Below are 24,957 nucleotides of genomic sequence, written 5' to 3'. Positions count from 1 at the left end.
TTAAAAACAGGAAATACTATCAATCAATCAATCAATCAATGTTTACTTATATAGCCCTAAATCACTAGTGTCTCAAAGGGCTGCACAAACCACTATGACATCCTCGGTAGGCCCACATAAGGGCAAGGAAAACTCACACCCAGTGGGACGTCGGTGACAATGATGACTATGAGAACCTTAGAGAGGAGGAAAGCAATGGATGTCGAGCGGGTCTAACATGATACTGTGAAAGTTCAATCCATAATGGATCCAACACAGTCGCAAGAGTCCAGTCCAAAGCGGATCCAACACAGCAGCGAGAGTCCCGTTCACAGCGGAGCCAGCAGGAAACCATCCCAAGCGGAGGTGGATCAGCAGCGTAGAGATGTCCCCAGCCGATACACAGGCAAGCAGTACATGGCCACCGGATCGGACCGGACCCCCTCCACAAGGGAGAGTGGGACATAGGAGAAAAAGAAAAGAAACGGCAGATCAACTGGTCGAAAAAGGGAGTCTATTTAAAGGCTAGAGTAAACAAATGAGTTTTAAGGAGAGACTTAAATGCTTCTACTGAGGTGGCATCTCGAACTGTTACCGGGAGGGCATTCCAGAGTACTGGAGCCCGAAATGAAAACGCTCTATAGCCCGCAGACTTTTTTTGGGCTTTGGGAATCACTAATAAGCCGGAGTCTTTTGAACGCAGATTTCTTGCCGGGACATATGGTACAATACAATCGGCAAGATAGGATGGGGCTAGACCATGTAGTATTTTATACGTAAGTAGTAAAACCTTAAAGTCACATCTTAAGTGCACAGGAAGCCAGTGCAGGTGAGCCAGTACAGGCGTAATGTGATCAAACTTTCTTGTTCTTGTCAAAAGTCTAGCAGCCGCATTTTGTACCAACTGTAATCTTTTAATGCTAGACATGGGGAGACCCGAAAATAATACGTTACAGTAATCGAGACGAGACGTAACAAACGCATGGATAATGATCTCAGCGTCTTTAGTGGACAGAATGGAGCGAATATTAGCGATATTACGGAGATGAAAGAAGGCCGTTTTAGTAACGCTTTTAATGTGTGCCTCAAAGGAGAGAGTTGGGTCAAAGATAATACCCAGATTATTTACCGTCTTGCCTTGTTTAATTGTTTGGTTGTCAAATGTTAGAGTTGTGTTATTAAATAGAGGTCGGTGTCTAGCAGGACCGATAATCAGCATTTCCGTTTTTTTGGCGTTGAGTTGCAAAAAGTTAGCGGACATCCATTGTTTAATTTCATTAAGACACGCCTCCAGCTGACTACACACACAGAGGAAAAACTAAAACACAAACAAACTGTCAGTGGCAAGCCCGAAACGCATGGTCAGTCTAGCTAAAAGCACATTCAGCTTGCAAGCTGCTGATTTGTCCGCATCTCCTGAATGGAAGATGTGCCTTCAAGCCGCATGTGGGCGGTTGGGGGTGACAGTACAGCATCATTTGGATGCGGGTCGCCCTTGAGCAAAGCCGAGCGGAGCGCCCCGGTAATAACACCTCATGCATCGCTAAGCACCTGTCACAAGCCAGTCCTCCATTTGTTTTGCCGCACCACGCATTCCGGCGCACTGTATAGGTCATGAGGAAGCACTCGCGTGCGACTGGAACCCTTTGATTGTCGGGATAACGGCTCAGATTATACAGAAAGTGCGGACGCCTGCTCCGTTTGGAATGATTGAAGCAAATATATAGCCTGATGCAAAGCCTGACAAGGGTGCCAAAGATAAAATTAAACAGCCAATTACGGTGCACTTGAACCTCGGTCCATCATCGTCTAGATTAGGCCTGAGTCAGTGGGTTGTACAAACCCCGTTTCCATCTGCGTTGGGAAATTGTGTTGGATGTAAATATAAACGGAATACAATGATTTGCAAATCCTTTTCAACCCATATTCAATTAAATGCACTACAATGACAATATATTTGATATTTAAACTCATAAACTTTATTTTTTTTTGTGCAAATAATTAACTTAAAATTTCATGGCTGCAACACGTGCCAAAGTAGTTGGGAAAGGGCATGTTCACCACTGTGTTAATCACCTTTTCTTTTAACAACACTCAATAAACGTTTGGGAACTGAGGAAACTAATTGTTGAAGCTTTGAGAGTGGAATTCTTTCCCATTCTTGTTGTATGTAGAGCTTCAGTCGTTCAACAGTCCGGGGTCTCCGCTGTCGTATTTTACGCTTCATAATGCGCCACACATTTTTGATGGGAGACAGGAAAGTACCCACACGCTTTTTTTACGAAGCCACGCTGTTGTAACTAACACGTTCAGAATGTGGCTTGGCATTGTCTTGGTGAAATAAGCAGGGGCGTCCATGAAAAAGACGGCGCTTAAATGGCAGCATATGTTGTTCCAAAACCTGTATGTACCTTTCAGCAATAATGGTGCCTTCACAGATGTGTAAGTTAGCCATGCCTTGGGCACTAATGCACCCCCATACCATCACAGATGCTGGCTATAGAGCTTTGCGTCAATAACAGTCTGGATGGTTTGTTTCCCCTTTGGTCCGGATGACACGATGTCGAATATTTCCATAAACAATTTGAAATGTGGACTCGTCAGACCACAGAACACTTTTCCAATTTGCATCAGTCCATCTTAGATGATCTCGGGCCCAGAGAAGCCGGCCCCGTTTATGGATGTTGTTGATAAATGGCTTTCGCTTTGCATAGTAGAGCTTTAACTTGCAGTTACAGATGTAGCGACAAACTGTATTTAGTGACAGTAGTTTTTGGAAGTGTTCCTGAGCCCATGTGGTGAGATCCTTTAGAGATTGATGTCGGTTTTTGATACAGTGCCGTCAGAGGGATGAAAGGTCATGGTCATTCAAAGTTGGTTCCCGGCCATGCCGCTTACATGGAGTGATTTTTTCCAGATTCTCTGAACCTTTTGATGATATTATGGACCGTACATGTTGAAATCCCTACATTTCTTGCAATTGCACTTTGAGAAACGTTGTTCTTAAACTGTTTGACTATTTGCTCACGCAGTTGTGGACAAAGGGGTGTACCTCGCCCCATCCTTTCTTGTGAAAGACTGAGCATTTTTTGGGAAGCTGTTTTTATACCCAATCATGGCACCCACCTGTTCCCAATTAGCCTGCACACCTGTGGGATGTCCCAAATAAGTGTTTGATGAGCATTCCTCAACTTTATCAGTATTTTTTGCCACCTTGCCCAAATTATTTGTCACGTGTCGCAGGCATCAAATTCTAAAGTTAATGATTATTTGCAAGAAAAAAAATGATTATCAGTTTGAACATCAAATATGTTGTCTTTGTAGCATATTCAACTGAATATGGGTTGAAAATGATTTGCAAATCATTGTATTCCGTTTATATTTACATCTAACACAATTTCCCAACTCATATGGAAAAAGGGTTTGCAATTAGGAAGGCAAATATAGAATTTTGATTGATAAAACTAATGATTTTCTCTTTGCATTGCCGGGAAGGCCACTTGGAACGGAACACGGTGCAAAAATGATCTCCATGCATCACATCAATATACATTTTCATCTTCAATATGTCAATGGCCTTTAAGAACGCCTCCACAATAAATGTGAAAAAAAACTTCATATACTTTCAAATAGGCTCCGGTGCGTTCTCGCCTGAGCAAAGGGTTATTTATTTCTGTTGCCGTGGATAAGAAGTGCAATTGAAAAAAAAAAGGCCAGTGAAAGCTAAAATATACGTAATATTGAATTGTATCTGTTGCTATGGAAATGCTGCTGCAGACCAGGTCACGACTGTAATGAGCAGCACCTCCAGGATTCTTTTGGGATTGTTTCGACCTAAAATGCCGGGATTTTAGAGCAGGTTTTTCACAAAGTAGTGTAATCAGATCCGCGTTTGCATGTTTCAATTTTTTTGTGCGTGTTTCGATTTGTTTATTTGTGTTTGTGTGTGTAAACAATGTTTGTGCCCATGTAATCGGATTTGTGCAAAGCAAAAGTGTTTTTTGTCCGTGTAACTTCCGTTCATTCTATTTCCAATTTTTAAATGCAAATCCAAAAATAAAATTAGGGCTGTTTTTCGATTTTCATTATATATGGCAGATTTTTAAACAAACACAACAGGGTTGATTTTCATTCAAATATTGCCATAAAATTGGATTTTGTGCTATTTTCCTTTTATGGATTTAAATTTTTCGAGATAAAAACAAAAATCGGAAAACATGTTCATTCAAAATGCAAAAAATGCGTGTTCAAATTGAACCGGAAGCAATATTTTAGCTTTTCTTTGGAGTTTAGCATGTTTTTAACATCACGGTAACAACTTAGTTCATTTAAACATTTTTAACAACATTTTTAACAACTTAGTTCGTTTAAAAAAAAAATGTTGTAAAAAGACGATAGGACTCCTGCGGAACAAAAGTGTTGCCGTTAAAAAAAAAGTGTTTTAAAAATGCTGAACAAAGATGTTACCGTTATGCTAAAAACATGCTAAACGCAAAGGAAAAGCTAAAATACTGTTTCCGGTTCGATTTGTCATCACACAGATAGCCACACATTTTTGCATGAACATATATTCGATTTTTGTGTTTAACTGGAAAAATTAAAATCCATAAAAAGGAAAACAGCACAAAATCCAATTTTATGGAAATATTTGAAGGAAAATCAACCCTTTTTTGTTTGTTTTGAAATTTGCCATATATACCGTATTTTTCGGACTATAAGTCACGTTTTTTTTTTTGTAGTTTGGCCAAAGGTGAGACTTGGCCAAACTATAAAAAAAAAAAAAAAAAAAAAAATATATATATTTTTGGGTTTGTCTCACCCCCCACTGAACTGTGGAGAAGACTGCGACTTATAGTCCAAAAAATACGGTAATAAAAATCGAAAAACAGCCCTAATTTTATTTATTTTTTGCTGCAGCCGTTACATAATATATCAATATTTATCATATACTGTATATATAATATGTAAATATTACATAGAAGTTATATTTTTGTGGAGGGAGATATGGCCAGCGCTGCCTGCAGGAGCAAAGGTCACCGCCTCTGTCCATGGTGCTGACGACAGAGCACCGTCAGACGGGGGGGCGTGGCAGTGCTGACGGCGAGACACAGCCGGCAGGTGATTAGATTTCACAGGTTGTACGTGTTAATCTAATCATCTGTCGTCTTTAACAGTAAGCGGCCAGGAGCAGGAGGGGAGAGAGGATACGGACGTGTCTACAGTGGAACTGCTCGGAAGCAACTTCCACAATTTTATATTTCTACTAAGGTACATTTTTAGTCTTTTTCATATCTGCATTATCCTTTCCATCCTTTGTAACTGAGCTACTGTGTGGAAAAATTTCCATTGTGGATGAATATAGTTTGTCTAAGTCTAATTTAGTTTTTTTGATTTGTGTTTTAGAATTGGAAATAGAATACAATGACTTGATGAAGGTGGACCCGACTTAAACAAGTTGAAAAACTTATTCGGGTGTTACCATTTAGTGGTCAGTTGTACGGAATATGTACTGTACTGTGCAATCTACTGATAAAAGTTTAAATAAATCAATCAAAAAACGGAAGGTAGATGGGCCCTTTTTACATGCGACTTTTGCAACACTTCCACCGTGTAGCGATCCGGATGTGTAAAAATTAGTTCAGCGACTTTACTTTTTCTTTCCCTCAGTGACACACAGCTGGCTTGGTCAGAGTTAACATTACTGGTAACTTACATGAAGAAGGCAAAAATACAACTACGTTCCGGCCGTAAAAAGAAGGTTGGCTTCTACACGGAATAACACAAGTGGGCGCGTTGTGCAGACTAGTGGTGATTTTAGGCAAAGGAAAGGTGAAGTTGCAGGCACACAAGTATTTTTCACTTTCAGATCACTGCATGGACACACAAGTCTCCTAAACTGAATGACACACAGTACATGAATAAATTACCATTCTACAGGATTTGTTTCACAAATACACAGGTCAGGACACAAATACCTTATACAATCTTATTTTAGGCCTTTAGGTAGTATTATTTAATTCACTATAACTTAAAATGAGTTTCCGTACTATATTACTTATTTTATAAACATTATTTACCTTTAAACTCAATGAAACACAGTACATATTTGAGTTAACTACTATTCTACAGGATTTGTTTCCCAAATACGCAATTTAGGACTCAAATACTCTATATTATGTTATGTTAGGCCTTTAGGTGGGTAGTATTATTTAATTCACTTTAACTTCAAATTAGTTTCCGTACATTATTACCTATTTTAAAAACATGATTTACCTTTAAACTCAATGATACACAGTACATAATTAAGTTAATTACTATTCTAAATGGTTTTGTAGGTAGGTAGGTAGGTGAAGTGAAGTGAATTATATTTATATAGCGCTTTTCTCTAGTGACTCAAAGCGCTTTACATAGTGAAACCCAATATCTAAGTTACATTTAAACCAGTGTGGGTGGCACTGGGAGCAGGTGGGTAAAGTGTCTTGCCCGAGGACACAACGGCAGCGACTAGGATGGCGGAAGCGGGAATCGAACCTGCAACTCTCAAGTTGCTGGCACGGCCACTCTACCAACCGAGCTATACCGCCCCACAGGTCTTTGTTTTCAGCACAAACCCGTTCAAGATTAGACAAACAAACAGTGTACAGGGCTACACAACAGGAACACTGTAAAAAAAAAATGGGAAAAAGGTAAAAGGCTTGCGAAGGATGACTAAAAAATACAATCTTTACTGGGCTCCTAAGGGGGCCCAGTCCTGAGTGGGAAAAAACCTCCATAGCAAAGCACATATACATATTACAACATACATCTCGAGATATTTAGCAACAGAGGGAAGGGAGTGCGGGGTCATGGTGGTTGGCCGCAGCTCTCAGGCGCTGACCATCCTTTCATCGCCCAACCTACGCAAAGGCCTAGTGGTTAGAGTGTCCGCCCTGAGATCGGTAGGTTGGGAGTTCAAACCCCGGCCGAGTCATACCAAAGACTATAAAAAAAATGGGACCCATTGCCTTTCTGCTTGGCACTCAGCATCTAGGGTAGGAATTGGGGGTTAAATCACCATAAATGATTCCCGGGCGCGGCACCGCTGCTGCCCACTGCTCCCCTCACTTCCCAGGGTGTGATCAAGGGGATGGGTCAAATGCAGAGGACAAATTTCACCACACCTAGTGTGTATGTGACAATCATTGGTACTTTAACTTAACTATGGGATTTGCGTCGAGGGCTTTGAATTTTGGGGTTGGGGGTTGGGGGGGGGGGGGTATTTGTAGCGTATACACAGGTGGCAATACAAGTACCCTATATTATCTTTGTGCTTTTTGAGTGCAATGACAACAAAGTTCCATTCCATTAAACAGAACCACCTGCCAAAGAACTGCAGAAGAATAAGTTTCAAAGAAGAAAAAAAACCCCGTATGCAGTAGGTTCATTCAATTTGACGTGTTCTCAGGGCGATGTGGTTGGTAGTAGCAAAAAGCCTTCTTCAAGCACATTAGACAAAACAAGTTTATAAAGATATTTGCGTGACATTTGGTGCTCTTCTGTAAGAGGAGGAAGCAGATGGCAATTTGATCTTGTTCAATCAGTCAGCTCTTCACTGCCACACTTGAGGTCCGACTTCAACAGCAGTGACACGTTACTTCATCGAGCCGTTCCTTGGTTCAACGCCAGCTTGTCTTCGACACGGGGCCACTTGTTGGGGAAAGTCGAACGACTCGACTCCCCGGACACGTGCCCGCTTACGCATTCACAGCTGAGGTGCCTTCGAGCAAGTAGCCCAACGACGACAACTGCTCTCCGAGTGCAGGAAAGTCCTCAAATTCTTCAACGTGTTACTAATACGTGGTGTGGGTTAAATTATGTGCAGGTCAGTTTCCTGAGCGTGATCCAAGACAACAGCAAACACTCGAAACTCGGGCAATCCTCGATGCTGACACATTATTCTTGTTTTTTTTAAGGCAAGGGGAATGGGGAGTGCTCAGAGAGTATGGGGGTATCGGACTGTCTGATTGTGGCGGTCCGCTCCCTGTATGATCAGTGTCAGAGCTTGGTCCACATTGCCGGCAGTAAGTCGGACCCGTTTCCAGGGAGGGTTGAACTCCGCCAAGGCTGCCCTTTGTCACCGATTCGGTTCAGAACATTTATGGACAGAATTTCTAGGCGCAGTCAAGGCGTTGAGGAGTTTCGGTTTGGTGGATGCAGGATTTGGTTTCTGCTTTTTGCAGATGATGTGGTCCTGGTGGCTTCAACTGGCCAGGATCTTCAGCTGTCATTGGATCAGTTCGCAGCCGAGTGTGAAGCGACTGGGATGAGAATCAGCACCTCCAAGTCGGAGTCCATGGTTCTCACCCAGGAAAGGGTGGAGTGCCATCTGCAGGTTGGGGAGGAGATCTTGCCCCAAGTGGAGGAGTTCAAGTACCTCGGAGTCTTGTTCACGAGTGAGAGAAGTGTGGATCGTGAGAATGACAGGCATATCAGTGTGGCGTCTTCAGTAATATGGACGCAGTATCGATCCGTTGTGGTGAAGAAGGAGCTGAGCTGGAAAGCAAAGCTCTCAATTTACAAGTCGATCTACGTTCCCATCCTCACCTATGGTCATGAGCTTTGAGTTATGACCGAAAAGACAAGATCATGGGTACAAGTGAGATTGACAGGCAGATCAGTGCGGCGTCTTCAGTAATACGGACGCAGTATCGATCCGTTGTGGTGAAGAAGGAGCTGACCCGAAAAGCAAAGCTCTCAATTTACCAGTCGATCTACGTTCCCATCCTCACCTATGGTCATGAGCTTTGGGTTATGACCGAAAAGACAAGATCACGGGTACAAGCGGCTAAAAGGAGCTTCCTCCGCCAGCTGCCGGGTGTCTCCCTTTAGAGATAGGGTGAGAAGCTCTGTCATCCGGGAGGAACTCAGAGTAAAGCCGCTGCTCCTCCACATCGAGAGGAGCCAGATGAGGTGGTTCGGGCATCTGCTCAGGATGCCACCCGAACGCCTCCCTAGGGAGGTGTTTCGGGCACATCCGACCGGTAGGAGGCCACGGGGAAGACCCAGGACACGTTGGGAAGACTATGTCTCCCGGCTGGCCTGGGAACGCCTCAGGATCCCCCGGAAGGAGCTGGACGAATTGACTGGGGAGAGGGAAGTCTAAGCTTCTCTGCTTAGGCAGTTGACACTGCACTGTTTAGCATGTTATTTGTAAATTAATATAACGCGGATGAATCTTATTCTTCCCAGGTAGCGACTCTCACTACTTGAACAAGATGCAACCTTACAACTGCTCTTCTGATGTAACCAGTCTGAACAGCAACAGCAGCCACGACCAAGTGCCGGACTCCTGCGTGACAATGGACACCTTCCTGGATAATTACTTGGGACCCCGTCGGTCACCTGTGTTCCTGCCCGTCTTCATCATTTACCTGCTCATCTTTTTGGTGGGCGTGTTGGGCAACGTGCTGACTTGCACCGTCATCGCTCGCAACAAAGTGATGTGGACGCCGACCAACTACTACCTGTTCAGCCTGGCGGTGTCGGACCTGCTGGTGCTGCTGCTCGGCATGCCGCTGGAGCTCTACGAGCTGTGGCAGAACTACCCCTTCCTCCTCGGAAAAGGAGGCTGCTACTTCAAGACTTTCCTGTTCGAGACGGTCTGCTTCGCGTCCATCCTCAACGTGACGGCGCTGAGCGTGGAGCGCTACATCGCCGTGGTGCACCCGCTGCGCGCAAAGTACGTGGTGACGCGCACGCACGCCAAGAGGGTCATCCTCACGGTGTGGGGCGTGTCGGTGTTGTGTTCTCTCCCCAACACCAGCCTGCACGGGATCTCCTACCAGACCTGTACCTCCTGCAGCCACGACGGGCCTCCGAGTATTGAGATTCCGGACTCGGCCATCTGCACGCTGGTGAAGCCGCAATGGATCTACAACCTGATTATCCAAGTGACCACCTTGCTTTTTTTCATCCTACCCATGCTGACCATAAGTGCTCTGTACACGCTCATCGGGCTGCGGCTAAAACGGGAACGGATGCACCAGGCACTGGAAGCGAAGGCGAGCGCGAGCCGGAACAGCTTCTGCAACAGCCGCACCCAACAACAAAAGGCTCGACGACGGCAGGTCACTAAAATGTTGTGTAAGTACCGCCCGATTCTGTTGAGTTGAGTTGAGTTGAGTTTATTTCGATCAAGCAAGCATACAACGTGATACGTCACGATTTCCAGTTTCTCTTTTCAACATGTTCGAAAGGGAGTAGGAAGAAGCAGAGCTCGTTTAATCAATCCAATCCAATCCACTTTATTTATATAGCACATTTAAACAACAATAACGTTTCCAAAGTGCTGCACGGCCATGTTAAAAACAATATTATGCTCCACCAATGACTGAATAAAACAAAAAATGAATAAAAATAAAACCAATAAAAACAATATAAAAACAAATATGATTAAAAACTATTTTAAAGGGTAAAATCAATTAAAACAGTAAAATAAAAATCAAAGTGTATAAAAAACACAGAGGACAACAGAGAACAGAGGACCACACAACTCATGTAGTGTTAAAAGCCAAAGAATAAAAGTGGGTCTTAAGACGAGACTTAAAACACTCCACTGTGGAAGCAGTTTGAACATGGAGCGGCAGAGTGTTCCAGAACTTAGGGCTGACCACAGATAAGGCCCTGTCTCCCCTGGTCTTAAGTCTGGTCTTGGGCACCACGAGCTGGAACTGGCTCTCGGACCTCAGAGCGCGCGCAGGAATGTAAATTTGGATGAGGTCCGAGATATATTGAGGTGCCAGTCCATGTAAAGATTTAAAAACAAACAGCAATGTTTTAAATTCAATTCTAAAATGAACAGGGAGACAGTGCAAACTCTGAAGAATTGGGGTTATATGCTGGCGTTTCCTGGCCCCTGTTAAAAGTCGTGCTGCCGCGTTCTGGACTAACTGCAACCGGGAGAGAGCTTTTTGGCTAATGCCAGCATAAAGTGCATTGCAGTAGTCCAGGTGACTTGAAATAAAAGCATGCACGACTTGTTCAAAAAGGTTAAAAGATAAAAACGGTTTAACCTTTACTAAAAGACGAAGGTGATAAAAACACGATTTTAAAACGCCATTGACTTGTTTGTCTAGTTTAAAATCGCTGTCTATAGTGACCCCAAGGCTGGTGACTTTGGGACGCACATCATTTTGCAATGGTCCCAAGTCAGTGAGGGCCGGACTAAAAACTAAAATTTCCGTTTTTCCCTCATTCATTATTAAAAAATTCTGGGCTAACCAAGCCTTGACGTCACATAGACAGTTAAGAAAGGGTGTAATCCTACCCCTTTTCTTTTACATGGTCAGGCTTGGTAAAAAGGATAGGACTCAGATGCAGAGTAGGGAACGTTGACAGGAATACAATAGGTATCTTAACAACAAAAACTAATCGGTGAAAAGGGTTCCAAAAAAAAAGTAACAACCGAAAGTCACTCCGAACGGAGGAAAACACAAAAGCAAAGACGAACTACAATTCTCCCGTCCAAAGGCAAAACCTAGTAACTCACTTCTAGCTGATTTTGAGAAAGCAAAGGAAAACCAATCTATCTTGATGCTGTCTTACAAAGATCTACAAAGTCATCGAACGTATAGATGTTTTTTTGAGCTTTCATTTTCTTGCCGATTCAGCCATGGATGGAATCTGCTTCCATGAACGTGTGCCCTTTCTCCAGATATTTTATCACAATCTCGGGTGGGACCCATTCTGCGTTTGCACATTAGGTGTCCAGTTTTTATTTTGACCTCCACAGTTTTCTGCCCAAAAGAGTATGCAAGGGGGAAAAATCAAGAACAACACATTTAATGAAGGTGCTTGCAACGTCCTGGGCCAATCTTCCAAATATCCCCTGGTGCCATAATATAAATGGGTTGTACTTGTATAGCGCTTTTCTACCGTCAAGGAACTCAAAGCGCTTTGACACTACTTCCACATTTACCCATTCACACACACATTCACACACTGATGGAGGGAGCTGCCATGCAAGGCGCCAACCAGCACCCATCAGGAGCAAGGGTGAAGTGTCTTGCTCAGGACACAATGGACGTGACAAGGTTGGTACTAGGTGGGATTTGAACCAGGGGCCCTCGGGTTGCGCACGGCCACTCTTCCACTGCGCCACGCCGCCCCACATAATTAGGTTGACCGTCGGCCCCCATTGGTGCAAATGTCTCATTAAAGACAATAAGGCGACTGACAAAGAAGCTCCGATTGGTCCCTTGAGATACTAGGTTTTTCTGTTGTATCTACGCGGTTATGTGGTAGTTACTAGGTCCTGCCATGCGCGTAACAGCTTACTTACGGAACAAATTACAATATCGCATACACTAATGTAAAGCATATCACCTAGGAACTCCAAAATTATTATCAGCTCAGTTCTGACCAAAATTGAGTTACTGGGTTTGGCCTTTGGACGGGAGAATTGGCGACATATAAGCTATAAAATGTATTAACAAAAAACGCTCCAAAACATAAGCTATGAAAACTGCTGCACTATCTAATCCAGTCGTTCTTAACCTGGGTTCGATCGAACCCTAGGGGTTCGGTGAGTCGGCCTCAGGGGTTCGGCGGAGCCTCTACCGCTGAGGTGAATATACACCCGACTCATCGTGTGAATAAAAACTTCTCCCTATTGCCGTGTTACGGATACACCTAAACAATGTTCCATCTAATTTTCCATCTGATTTGCAGGTGTGTAATGTGTTGTGAGTTCATGCACTGTGTTGGTTTTGTTCTTTGAACAAGGTGATATTCATGCACGATTCATTCTTTGCACCAGTAAAAAAAACATACCGTATTTTTCGGACTATAAGTTGCAGAATTTTTCATAGTTTGGCTAGGGGTGCGAGTTATACTCAGGAGCGACTTATGTGTGAAATTATTAACACATTACCGTAAAATATCAAATAATATTATTTAGCTCATTCACGTAAGAGACTAGACGTATAAGATTTCATGAGATTTAGCGATTAGGGGTGATGGATTGTTTGGTAAACGTATAGCATGTTCTATATGTTATAGTTATTTGAATGACTCTTACCATAATATGTTACGTTAACATACCAGGCACCTTCTCAGTTGGTTATTTATGCCTCATATAACGTACACTTATTCAGCCTGTTGTTCACTATTCTTTATTTATTTTAAATTGCCTTCCAAATGTCTATTCTTGGTGTTGAATTTTATCAAATAAATTTCCCCCAAAAATGGGACTTATACTCCAGTGCGACTTATATATGTTTTTTTTCCTTCTTTATTATGCATTTTCGGCAGGTGCGACTTATACTTCGAAAATTACGGTATAACTTTGACTTGAATTTGAAAAACATTTTTATTTTTCACTAAAGAAGGGTTCGGTGAATGCGCATATGAAACTGGTGGGGTTCGGTACCTCCAACAAGGTTAAGAACCACTGATCTAATCTAATAAAGTATTAACAAAAAATGTCACTCAAAAAATCTGAGGAAAGAATGAAAAAATATCTGATAACTTACCACTTCGGCTGAATAAACGAAATAACCAAAATCACTTGGCTGAGGAAGAAGAAAGGAAAACTCAAAATAATAACAAAGGGATTCAGGAACAAGGAACATAAGCACGAGACGAGGCAAGGCATGGACGCTAGAGAGCACGAATAAACGAAACAATCTGGCACAGTACAAAGGGAGGAGAGGGCTTATAAGACACATGAGGGTAATAGGAAACAGGTGGAAACAATCAGGGAAGAGGGATGACGTCAGACTGATGACACAAAAGGAAGGGCAAGTGACCTGAAACGAGAGGAGAGTTATTTTTCCAAACTAAAACACGCAAATCATAAGACAGAAAAAACCAAGACAAGACATCCCTCACCGCGGTGTGACATACATAACAGTTGCTAACACTTTTGTTCATTTCCCGTTCTCAAAGTAATCACAATAAAAATAAATAATAATTGGTGAAGTAAGTTATATTTCATATGATGAGAGAAGTATGATTATTTTGAGAATGAATGAATGGATGGATGAAAAACAATCAGAATGTTTATCATGGTTTTTCTCCTTTGTACTTTGTAAACACTTTAAGTTTGAAGAGTTTCTTGATTTGGATCATGTCTTGGTGATCATGTTTAGTTTGGCTATGTTCTGTTTGGTTTTCGCACTCTGTCAGTTCCTGTTTTTTCACTCCCTGCTTTGTTTCCATGACAACCCATTAGTTTTCACCTGTCCTCATGTCACGCACCTGATTCATTTGGACTCGCGCACCCGTTGTTAATCACATCACCTCTATTTAAGCCTGTAGTTGCCAGGCGGTCAGCTTGGCGACATCACCCTCTACACACCCTTGTTATTCATGCTGATGATCCACGCCGCTCTTTTTCATGCTCTTTTCTCGTTCCAAGTAAGTTTTCTTTATAGCTCGGTTGGTAGAGTGGCCGTGCCAGCAACCTGAGGGTTCCAGGTTCGATTCCCGCTTGTGCCATCCTAGTCACTGCCGTTGTGTCCTTGGGCAAGACACTTTACCCAACTGCTCCCAGTGCCACCCACACTGGTTTAAATGTAACTTAGATTTTGGGTGTCATTATGTAAAAGCGCGTTGAGTCACTTGAGAAAAGCGCTATATAAAATATAATTCACAATTCACAATTTATTCATGCCATAGTTCGCTAGTTTTGTTTTATGTCCATAGTTTTGCCTTTGTGGTAGTTTTGCTTTCTTAGCCAAGTTTTGAACCTCTGCTGAGTGCGCCTTTTGTTTGTTCCTTTTTTTGGAGTTAAGATTAAAATCACGTTTTTACCTTCACACCATGTCCGATCCAGTCGCTTTTCAACACAGGAAAACAAACCGCACTATAGTCCACGTCATGACAATTAGTACATTGTTGATTGCTTTGCTTAATCCATTCCATAATTTAATTCCACATACAGATATACTGAAGGTCTTCAGTGTTGTACGTGCGTACAAATGTTTTTAATTACATTTTTCTCAAAGATTATATTTCTCCTCTTTTTTTAGAAGAATAGTTGTATGTTCTTGGGAAGCAGGTTATAGTTTGCTCTGTGTATAATTTTAGCTGTTTGCAATTTCAGTATGTTGTGGAATTTCAGTATCTTTGATTCAATAAATAAAGGGTTTGTATGCTCTCTATATCTAACATGATGTATTATTCTAATTGATCTTTTTTGTAACACCGTTAATAAAAGAAGTGTACTTTTGTAATTATTTCCCCATATTTCTACACAGTAACTCAAATATGGTAACACTAGTGAGCAGTAGAGAATATGAAGTGATTTTTGGTCTCGAATGTGTTTTGCTTGATTCATTATTGACGTGTTTCTTGCTATTTTATGTTGTATATTTTTTACATGAGATTTCCAGTTCAACAAATTGAACTGGAAATCTCATGTAAAAAAATCAGTTTGGAGCGCACAAATCCAACGTGAAGAGGTATGTTTACGCTTTCTCCTTTGCTTTGTTATGTATATTACCTGCTTCATTCCATTTCATTCGGGAGTCTGAATTAAGCCTGCATTCCCCATTTCCTTGGCTACTTTCTTGAATAAATCTCAGATTGTTTTTTTCCCCTATGAATAATCTTCAAAATGTTTAAACAAACAGCAAATAAACAGTATTCTCTTCTTTTTTAAAACATGGCCTGTGCAGCCACTGATGCAAATCGTATTATTGATCTCGATGCCATATCTGTTGTCTTATTTGTATTTGACTTTCATAAAAGACTACAGTATATTTAATGTTTGCCGCAGCCAGACCGTACACGAAGGAAATTGCGGAGACAAGAAGAGCATAAGACAGAAAGACAACAACAACAGAACAACATCAGCGTATAGATCAGGGGTAGGGAACCTATGGCTCTAGAGCCAGATGTGGCTCTTTTGAAGACTGCATCTGGCTCTCAGATAAATCTTAGCTGACATTGCTTAACACGATAAGTAATAAATAATTCCGCTGGTAATCAATCAATCAGTCAATCAATGTTTACTTATATAGCCCTAAATCACTAGTGTCTCAAAGGGCTGCACAAACCACCACAACATCCTCGGTAGGCCCACATAAGGGCAAGGAAAACTCACACCCAGTGGGACGTCGGTGACAATGATGACTATGAGAACCTTAGAGAGGAGGAAAGCAATGGATGTCGAGCGGGTCTAACATGATACTGTGAAAGTTCAATCCATAATGGATCCAACACAGTCGCGAGAGTCCAGTCCAAAGCGGATCCAACACAGCAGCGAGAGTCCCGTTCACAGCGGAGCCAGCAGGAAACCATCCCAAGCGGAGGCGGATCAGCAGCGCAGAGATGTCCCCAGCCGATACACAGGCCACCGGATCGGACCGGACCCCCTCCACAAAGGAGAGTTGGACATAGAAGAAAAAGAAAAGAAACGGCAGATCAACTGGTCTAAAAAGGGAGTCTATTTAAAGGCCAGAGTATACAAATGAGTTTTAAGGTGAGACTTAAATGCTTCTACTGAGGTGGCATCTCGAACTGTTACCGGGAGGGCATTCCAGAGTACTGGAGCCCGAAATGAAAACGCTCTATAGCCCGCAGACTTTTTTTGGGCTTTGGGAATCACTAATAAGCCGGAGTCCTTTGAACGCAGATTTCTTGCCGGGACATATGGTACAATACAATCGGCAAGATAGGATGGAGCTAGACCGTGTAGTATTTTATACGTAAGTAGTAAAACCTTAAAGTCACATCTTAAGTGCACAGGAAGCCAGTGCAGGTGATCACGATGTTAAAAATCACGTTCAAAATATAAAACATTCTAATGCATTTTAATCCATCCATCCATTTCCTACCGCACCTGTTCAAGAAATAACAATGTTATTAAAAAGATCTAGACTTATTATATTCCAAAAATGTTGGTTTTACTTTAAAAATGCAGGCATTTAGTTGTATTCAGTGTTAAAAAATATGATACACCTTTTTAAAATATTTGGCTTTCATGGCTCTCTTGGCCAAAAAGGTTCCCGACCCATTAACACGATAAGCAATGAATAATTCCGCTGGTAATCACGATGTTAAAAATAACGTTCAAACTTTGTTGGAAACCGCATATTGAATATATAAAAGGAAAAATATCCAAATCTATTGCTATTCTTTATAAAGTAAGACACATGCTGAATAAGACATGTTGTATTATTCTTTTATTTTTCCATATTTAACGTATTGTGTTGAAATTTGGGGAAATGTTTATAAAACAAACATAGACCTAATAATAAAACTTCAAAAAAGGGTCATTAGAAGAATACACAAAGCCTGCTACTATGAACATACCAATCCATTATTTATGAGTTCAAATGTATTATAATTTTCAGACATTGTGTTTCTAGAAACAATGGAAATGATGTTTCCAGAAAAGAACAACAGCCTTCCAGCTTGTATTCTAAGGCTATTTCATTTAAGAGGAGAAAACTATAATTTACGGGGGATATCGATTTTTGAAATCGGTAAAGCGAGAACAAATATAAAATACAAATGTATTACAGTTTTAGGAGTTAAATGGTGGAACAAGCTCAGGGATGAGCTGAAGACATGCACTTCTTTGGTAAGGTTTAGGAAAACATTGAAAGGTGAAAACATTGAAAATTATAAAATATAGTAACAATTACTTTCATCCCATTGATTTTAGATGTTTTTTGTTTTTTTTAACGTTGATGTTCAAGGCAATCTAATCTTCAGTGAAGGTATAGGATAGTCAAATATAAGCTTTGGCTTCAGCCTATTCCTTTTTTGGTCATTCTTTTTCTTTTCTTTCATGTGTAAATGTGCATAATTGTATACATATAACATGTACTGTAAAACTGATCACACAAAATGGTTGATTGATTTGATTGATTATATGACCGAAATAAACTTATTACATTCATTCATAAGGCCCTCACGGAAATACTTTTTTAAAAATATTTGGCTTTCATGGCTCTCTCAGCCAAAAAGGTTCCCGACCCATTAACACGATAAGTAATGAATAATTCCGCTGGTAATCACGATGTTAAAAATAACGTTCAAAATATGAAACATTCTCATACATTTTAATCCATCCATCCGTTTTTTTACCGCACCTGTTCAAGAAATAACAATGTTATTAAAAAATAATTACTCATTTTACACAAAAAAAATTGTTTTTACTTAAAAAATGCACGCATTTAGTTGTATTCAGTGTTAAAAAATATGATATGGCTCTTCACGGAAATACATTTTTAAAATATTTGGCTTTCATGGCTCTCTCAGCCAAAAAGGTTCCCGACCCCTGGTATAGATGATACGAAAAATGATAGCAGTGAAGTAAATATTAATAACACAGAAATGACAATGAACATTATTGCACTATAAACGGAGCAAGTGAAGTGAAGTGAATTATATTTATATAGCGCTTTTCTCTAGTGACTCGAAGCGCTTTACATAGTGAAACCCCAATATCTAAGTTACATTTAAACCAGTGTGGGTGGCACTGGGAGCAGGTGGGTAAAGTGTCTTGCCCAAGGACACAACGGCAGTGACTAGGATGGCGGAAGTGGGAATCGAACCTGCAACCCTCAAGTTGCTGGCACGGCCACTCTACCAACCGAGCTATACCGCAATAAAAAATACCAATAGAAATAACACTAATGATAACGTATAACAATAATAATAATAATTACCTCTATTATCAACAACATCCCCAACCTTTTTTGTATCCGCTGACCGGTCAAAGCTTGACAATTTGTCCCGCGGCCCGGGGGTTGGGGTCCTTTTTTATTTTTTTTTATTATTATTTTTTTTTCTTTGTCATGAAAAAGGGACGTTTTTGTCAAGAAAAGGGGAGGTTTTTGTGGTTGGTGCACTAATTGTAAGTGTATATTGTGTTTTTTATGTTGATTCAATAAAAATAAAAATAAAATATATATATATATATATTTTTTTTTCTTTGTCATGAAAATGCCTTCCGCCCGATTGTAGCTGAGATAGGCGCCAGCGTTCTCCGCGACCCCGAAAGGGAATAAGCGGTAGAAAATGGATGGATGGATGAAAATGGGAGGTTTTTGTGGTTGGTGCACTAATTGTCAATCAATCAATCAATCAATGTTTACTTATATAGCCCTAAATCACTAGTGTCTCAAAGGGCTGCACAAACCACTACGACATCCTCGGTAGGCCCACATAAGGGCAAGGAAAACTCACAGCCAGTGGGACATCGGTGACAATAATGACTATGAGAACCTTGGAGAGGAGGAAAGCAATGGATGTCGAGCGGGTCTAACATGATACTGTGAAAGTTCAATCCATAATGGATCCAACACAGTCGCGAGAGTCCAGTCCAACGCGGATCCAACACAGCAGCGAGAGTCCCGTTCACAGCGGAGCCAGCAGGAAACCATCCCAAGCGGAGGCGGATCAGCAGCGCAGAGATGTCCCCACCTGATACACAGGCAAGCAGTACATGGCCACCGGATCGGACCGGACCCCCTCCACAAGGGAGAGTGGGACATAGAAGAAAAAGAAAAGAAACGGCAGATCAACTGGTCTAAAAAGGGAGTCTATTTAAAGGCTAGAGTATACAAATTAGTTTTAAGGTGAGACTTAAATGCTTTAACTGAGGTGGCATTATTATTGGCATAATTGTAAGTGTATATTGTGTGTTTTATGTTGATTTAATTAAAAACAAAAATAATAATAATAATAATAATTATTTTTTTTTTTAAATAAAAATTTATAAAAAATTCTTCTGCGGCCCGGTACCAATCGGGCCACGGCCCGGTACTGGGCCGCGTCCCAGAGGTTGGGGACCGGTGGTTGGGGACCACTGAACAACACAATTGTTTCAAATGCAACAATAAGTGTATGTAAAAGTTTCCGCAGTAAAAAAAAGGGCCTAATGATGTCCCTTTCATGCCAGCATTTGACCACCTTTATGTTTCATGTCTTTGTAAGTCTGCGATGAAAGAAAACACAGAGGTGATTATCCATCAGAATGCAAACACCCATGACTTACAGTTTTGCAGCCCATGGATGTGAATTAATAACAATCTTCTGTTCTACCAACATCTAGAAAAAAAAGGTGCATGAATGGGACTCGACTGGAACAATGCGGCTGTAGAGGCGTTTAACCGTACATAACAGAAATAGTTCAAAGCTGGGTAATCAACCAGCAGTTCTGCTGTCTTCTCAGGCAGCACAAATACAGAATGAGGGAAGGCTTTGAAGTATTCCGAGCAAGCTTTTTCAATTATCAAGAAAAGGTTGAAAATATGTCCATCAATTAGGACAAAAGGAAAGAGGAGATCAGAACAAGCCGAAAAAAAGATGACAGCATCGTTCGTAGTTTCTTAGGCCGAGAGATAAGAAAAAGTGATATAGTGTAATTTCCATCCAGTCGAAATTGGATGACTACTTAATGAGAACAGTATTAGGGCTGTCAAAGTTAATTACTGCATGTGATTAATCATAATAATGAACGCATTAATCATGTAAGATTCACCCAATCTAATTTAAAGTTTTAAAGAAACAACTGCGTATTTAATATTTGTTTTCTTACAAGTTACTATGGTATATTATTCATTGATTTAGTCACTGTTCTGTTACAGAGAACAAAGACATGGGATAAAATTGCTATGGTGTGAAAAAGGGTAGGATTAGATCAGCTGTGCTTCTTCCTACACGTTTTCGGACAGGCTGTTTCAGAAACAACTAGAATTGTGTGATGCATTACATTGTATTGTATTGCATGTTCCAAATAAACTGAAACTGAACTGAAAAATGATGCATTTGAGGGAAATATTTTAAAGATCTTTGTGTAGGAAATATTTACCATTTGTGTCAAAGTTTTGGTTTTTTTTTTTTTTTAAAGTTAATTCAAGTGATGCAAGCAAGTAAATTACTGTGCTTTAATCTAAATAAACTCCTAAAATAACAGAAACTACATCAGCGCTTTTATTGTGAAGATAGGAACTGTGCAGTCGGTCTTTAGTTTTGACAGCAGGTACGGCACGAATGTGTTGAAATAAAAAGTGTTTCTCGCCTTCCTGTCTATCACTTTTTCTTAATGAGCTCACAGCAGCCAGTGTCATCTCACAAGACCCTCAGGTGTCGTGAATGTCAATCAAGTGACAAAAGTGACGTCTCGGTGAAGATTGATGATCGCTGATTTTTAGGGTTTTTTTTTTTAAATGCCTGCCTGGGAATCGACAAACACGTCCTCCGTGATCGACCGGTAGCTCGCGATCGACAAAATGGGCACCCCTGATTTAGAGTGATGTGATAGTCAAACACTCTAGAAGTCTGTAATGAAAGAGAAACAAAATATAAGAGAATTGGGAGTGTGTGCATCTTCAGTGCTGAATGATGAGCGGAGACAGAGTTTGGAGAGTCTTCTTTAGCTTGATGTCCATGTTCTTGGACTCACTGTCCACTGTTTTTCCTCTGTGTGTGTTTAGTATTTCCTGTTTTTAGTTCCTGTCTTATTTTGTCTGTTTCCTGTTTGTGTTTTTCCCTGTGTGCTATTTTCCCCTCAGCTGCGGCTGATTGGCACCTGGTCACACCTGGTGTCAATCAGCCCGATTCTATTTGAATCTGTGTTTGTCCTCCGGTCAGTTGCTGGATTATTGTCAAGTAGTGAAGTGAAGTGAATTATATTTATATAGCGCTTTTCTCAAGTGACTCAAAGCGCTTTACATAGTGACACCCAATATCTAAGTTACATATAAACCAGTGTGGGTGCCACTGGGAGCAGGTGGGTAAAGTGTCTTGCCCAAGGACACAACGGCAGTGACTAGGTTGGCACAAGCGGGAATCGAACCTGCAACCCTCAAGTTGCTGGCACGGCCACTCTACCAACCGAGCTATGCCGGTTGGTAGAGTGCATGTCGCTTCTGTATTGTGTTGTCGCTCCTGTCGTGTCGTGTCGTTGCAGCGTAGCAGTAAGCTATAATTCGTTAGATGTTTGTAGCTTACTGTTTTTTGGTTCCCTGCTTCCTATTTTGTCTTTGTACAACACGGAACGACTTCTGTTCCCTGTTCTGTTTATGCTAGCCTCCATGCTAAGCCTTTTGTTTTTGCTAGCTTCCATGCTAAGCTCCTTTGTGCGCGCTTTTTGTTGTACCCCTTTTGTTTGTTCTTGTTTAGTTTTAATTAAATCATGTTTTCTTATTCAATGCCTGCCTCCATCTCCGCATCTTGGGGTTCGACACCAACTAACTCTGACAACGTGGACACAGTTTTTGTGCTATTTGCCATTTGACGCGTGCTATCGTGCTAATTAGCTGTCTAAAAGCGGGTGACTCCACTGTAGAAGTAGCCTGCATGTCTTCCAGCGCATACTCTGCAATGGCTCTATCAATGTTGTCCTGGCTAACAGTACCTCTGTTAAAATCCTTCGGTGAAGTGTGTAGTAACGGTAACTGTGTTACGGTATATAGAAAATAACGTGCCGTTACAGCCGAAAATAAAGGCGTTACGGTAACGCGTTACTCCCAACACTGATAATAAGCAACTAATTAATGGTGAATATGTTCCCCATACTAAAGTGTTACCAAATTAATGTACTGTACAGCAGAACAATGGTGATAGAAAATCTACAACCGGGGTCACCAACCTTTTTGAAACCAAGAGCTACTTCTTGGGTACTGATTAATGCGAAGGGCTACCAGTTTGATACACACTTAAATAAATTGCCAGAAATAACCAATTTGCTCAATTTACCTTTAACTCTATGTTATTATTAATAAAAAATGATATTTATCTTTGTGGAAACAATTATCATCTTAATGATTTCTCACAATAAATATATATTTTTGATGACATGTTTTAAATAGGTTAAAATCCAATCTGCACTTTGTTAGAATATATAACAAATTGGACCAAGCTATATTTCTAACAAAGACAAATCGTTATTTCTTCGAGATTTTCCAGAACAACATTTTTTAAAGAAATTCAAAAGACTTTGAAATAAGATTTAAATTTGATTCTACAGATTTTCTAGATTAGCCATAATAATAATAATAAGTTTGAAGAAATATTTCACAAATATTCTTTATCAAAAAACAGAAGCTAAAATTATGAATTTAATTAAAACGTATTTATTATTCTTTACAATAAAAAAAATACATTTACTTGAACATTGATTTAAATTGTCAGGAAAGAAGAAAAAGGAATTTAAAAGGTAAAAAAGTATTAGAGTTTAAAAATCCTAAAATTATTTTTAAGGTTGTATTTTATCTCTAAAATTGTCTTTCTGAAAGTTATAAGAAGCAAAGTAAAAAAATAAATGAACTTACTTAAACAAGTGGAAGACCAAGTCTTTAAAATATTTTCTTGGATTTTCAAATTCGATTTGACTTTTGTCTCTCTTAGAATTAAAAATGTCGAGCAAAGCGAGACCAGCTTGCTAGTAAATAAACAAAAATTAAAAAAAAAATAGAGGCAGCTCACTGGTAAGTGCTGCTATTTGAGCTATTTTTGGAACAGGCCAGCGGGCGACTCATCTGGTCCTTACGGGCTACCTGGTGCCAGCGGGCACCGCGTTGGTGACCCCTGATCTACAACAAATGTGTTTGAAAGTCTATTGTTGTGCTTTTTTGCAGTTGTTTTAGTGGTGGTGTTTGGGATCTGCTGGGCCCCGTTTCACACCGACCGCCTGCTATGGAGTTTCATCAGCGATTGGACCGACGACCACCGGCAAATCTTCCAGTACGTGCACATCCTCTCCGGAGTGTTTTTCTACCTCAGCTCCGCCGTCAACCCGATCTTGTACAACCTGATGTCCACGCGCTTTCGAGAAATGTTCAAGGAGGTCATGTGCCATCGGCCGCACCACGTCGGCCCGAGGAAATACTCCCTCAGCCTCACCCGGGTGACGCTGCGCAGCACCCTCAACGACGCCCCGCAGAGCTGCGGAGCGAATGTGGCGGAGGGCGAGGCCGAAGGAGGAGAGCAGGCCGTGAAAGAGGAGGCCACTTGCACCTGTTAGGATTTGACAATTACAGCAAAAAAAAAAAAAAAAAAAAAAATGATGGAATCGGCAGGGGGCTTCACGGTGGCAGAGGGGTTAGCGCGTCTGCCTCACAATACGAAGGTCCTGCAGTCCTGGGTTCAAATCCAGGCTCGGGATCTTTCTGTGTGGAGTTTGCATGTTCTCCCCGTGAATGCGTGGGTTCCCTCCGGGTACTCCGGCTTCCTCCCACTTCCAAAGACATGCACCTGGGGATAGGTTGATTGGCAACACTAAATTGGCCCTAGTGTGTGAATGTGAGTGTGAATGTTGTCTGTCTATCTGTGTTTGCCCTGCGATGAGGTGGCGACTTGTCCAGGGTGTACCCCGCCTTCCGCCTGATTGTAGCTGAGATAGGCGCCAGCGCCCCCCGTGACCCCAAAAGGGAATAAGCGATAGAAAATGGATGGATGGATGGAATCGGCAGGATTGGATTTTCTTTCATTTCTTTTCATTTTGTAACAGAGATGCCAGAATACGATAGTCATTTTTAAATGGCAACTTTTTTGGTTTTAAAAAACACTCAAATAAATCAAGAAAAATTGGGGTAGTAACTAGAGATGTCTGATAATATTGGACTGTCTGTATTATCGGCCGATAAATGCTTTAAAATGTAATATCGGACATTATCGGAATCGGTTTCAAAAAGTGATATTTATGAATTTTTACTGTACGGAGTGGTACACGGACGTGGGGAGAAGAAGTACAGAGCGCCAATAAACCTTAAAGGGGAACAGTATCACAATTTCAAAAGGGTTAAAAACAATAAAAATCAGTTCCCAGTGGCTTGTTGTATTTTTTGAATTTTTTTTCAAAATTTTACCGGTCCCGGAATATCCCTAAAAAAAAGCCTTAAAGTGCCTTTTTTTCGCTCTCTGCCAAGACACTGTTCATTTCCCTGTGACGTCATACAGTGCTGCCAATGTAAACAAACAATGGCGAATAGCACAGCAAGATATAGCGACATTAGCTCGGATTCAGACTCGGATTTC

General features: G+C 41.1%; 3 protein-coding genes across 3 annotated transcripts in view; 2 read left to right on the top strand and 1 right to left on the bottom strand.

Moving 5' to 3' along the window:
* The window catches only part of LOC133540574 (arf-GAP with coiled-coil, ANK repeat and PH domain-containing protein 2-like), a 1,007,806-nt gene that overhangs the window by 212,541 nt on the left and 770,308 nt on the right, over nt 1-24,957 (top strand). The gene's annotated exons all lie outside the window — the stretch shown is intronic.
* dynlt2b (dynein light chain Tctex-type 2B) overlaps nt 1-24,957 on the bottom strand; it is a 76,291-nt gene that overhangs the window by 14,225 nt on the left and 37,109 nt on the right. The gene's annotated exons all lie outside the window — the stretch shown is intronic.
* nmur1a (neuromedin U receptor 1a) lies at nt 9,234-24,606 on the top strand. The gene is made up of 2 exons (XM_061884037.1): nt 9,234-10,101; nt 23,559-24,606. The coding sequence occupies exons 1-2, from the start codon at nt 9,234-9,236 to the stop codon at nt 23,942-23,944; spliced, it is 1,254 nt and encodes a 417-aa protein (XP_061740021.1). The 3' UTR covers nt 23,945-24,606.

The sequence above is a fragment of the Nerophis ophidion genome, linkage group LG22 (assembly GCF_033978795.1).
Source record: "Nerophis ophidion isolate RoL-2023_Sa linkage group LG22, RoL_Noph_v1.0, whole genome shotgun sequence".
NCBI lineage: Eukaryota > Metazoa > Chordata > Actinopteri > Syngnathiformes > Syngnathidae > Nerophis > Nerophis ophidion.
This window is presented reverse-complemented; position numbering and strand designations above follow the sequence as displayed.

Coding starts and splice junctions, on each gene's coding strand:
- nmur1a (XM_061884037.1), top strand. CDS start 9,234: ATGCAACCTTACAACTGCTCTTCTGATGTAACCAGTCTGAACAGCAAC. Junction 10,102..23,558: donor GCAGGTCACTAAAATGTTGT/GTAAGTACCGCC, acceptor GCTTTTTTGCAG/TTGTTTTAGTGGTGGTGTTT.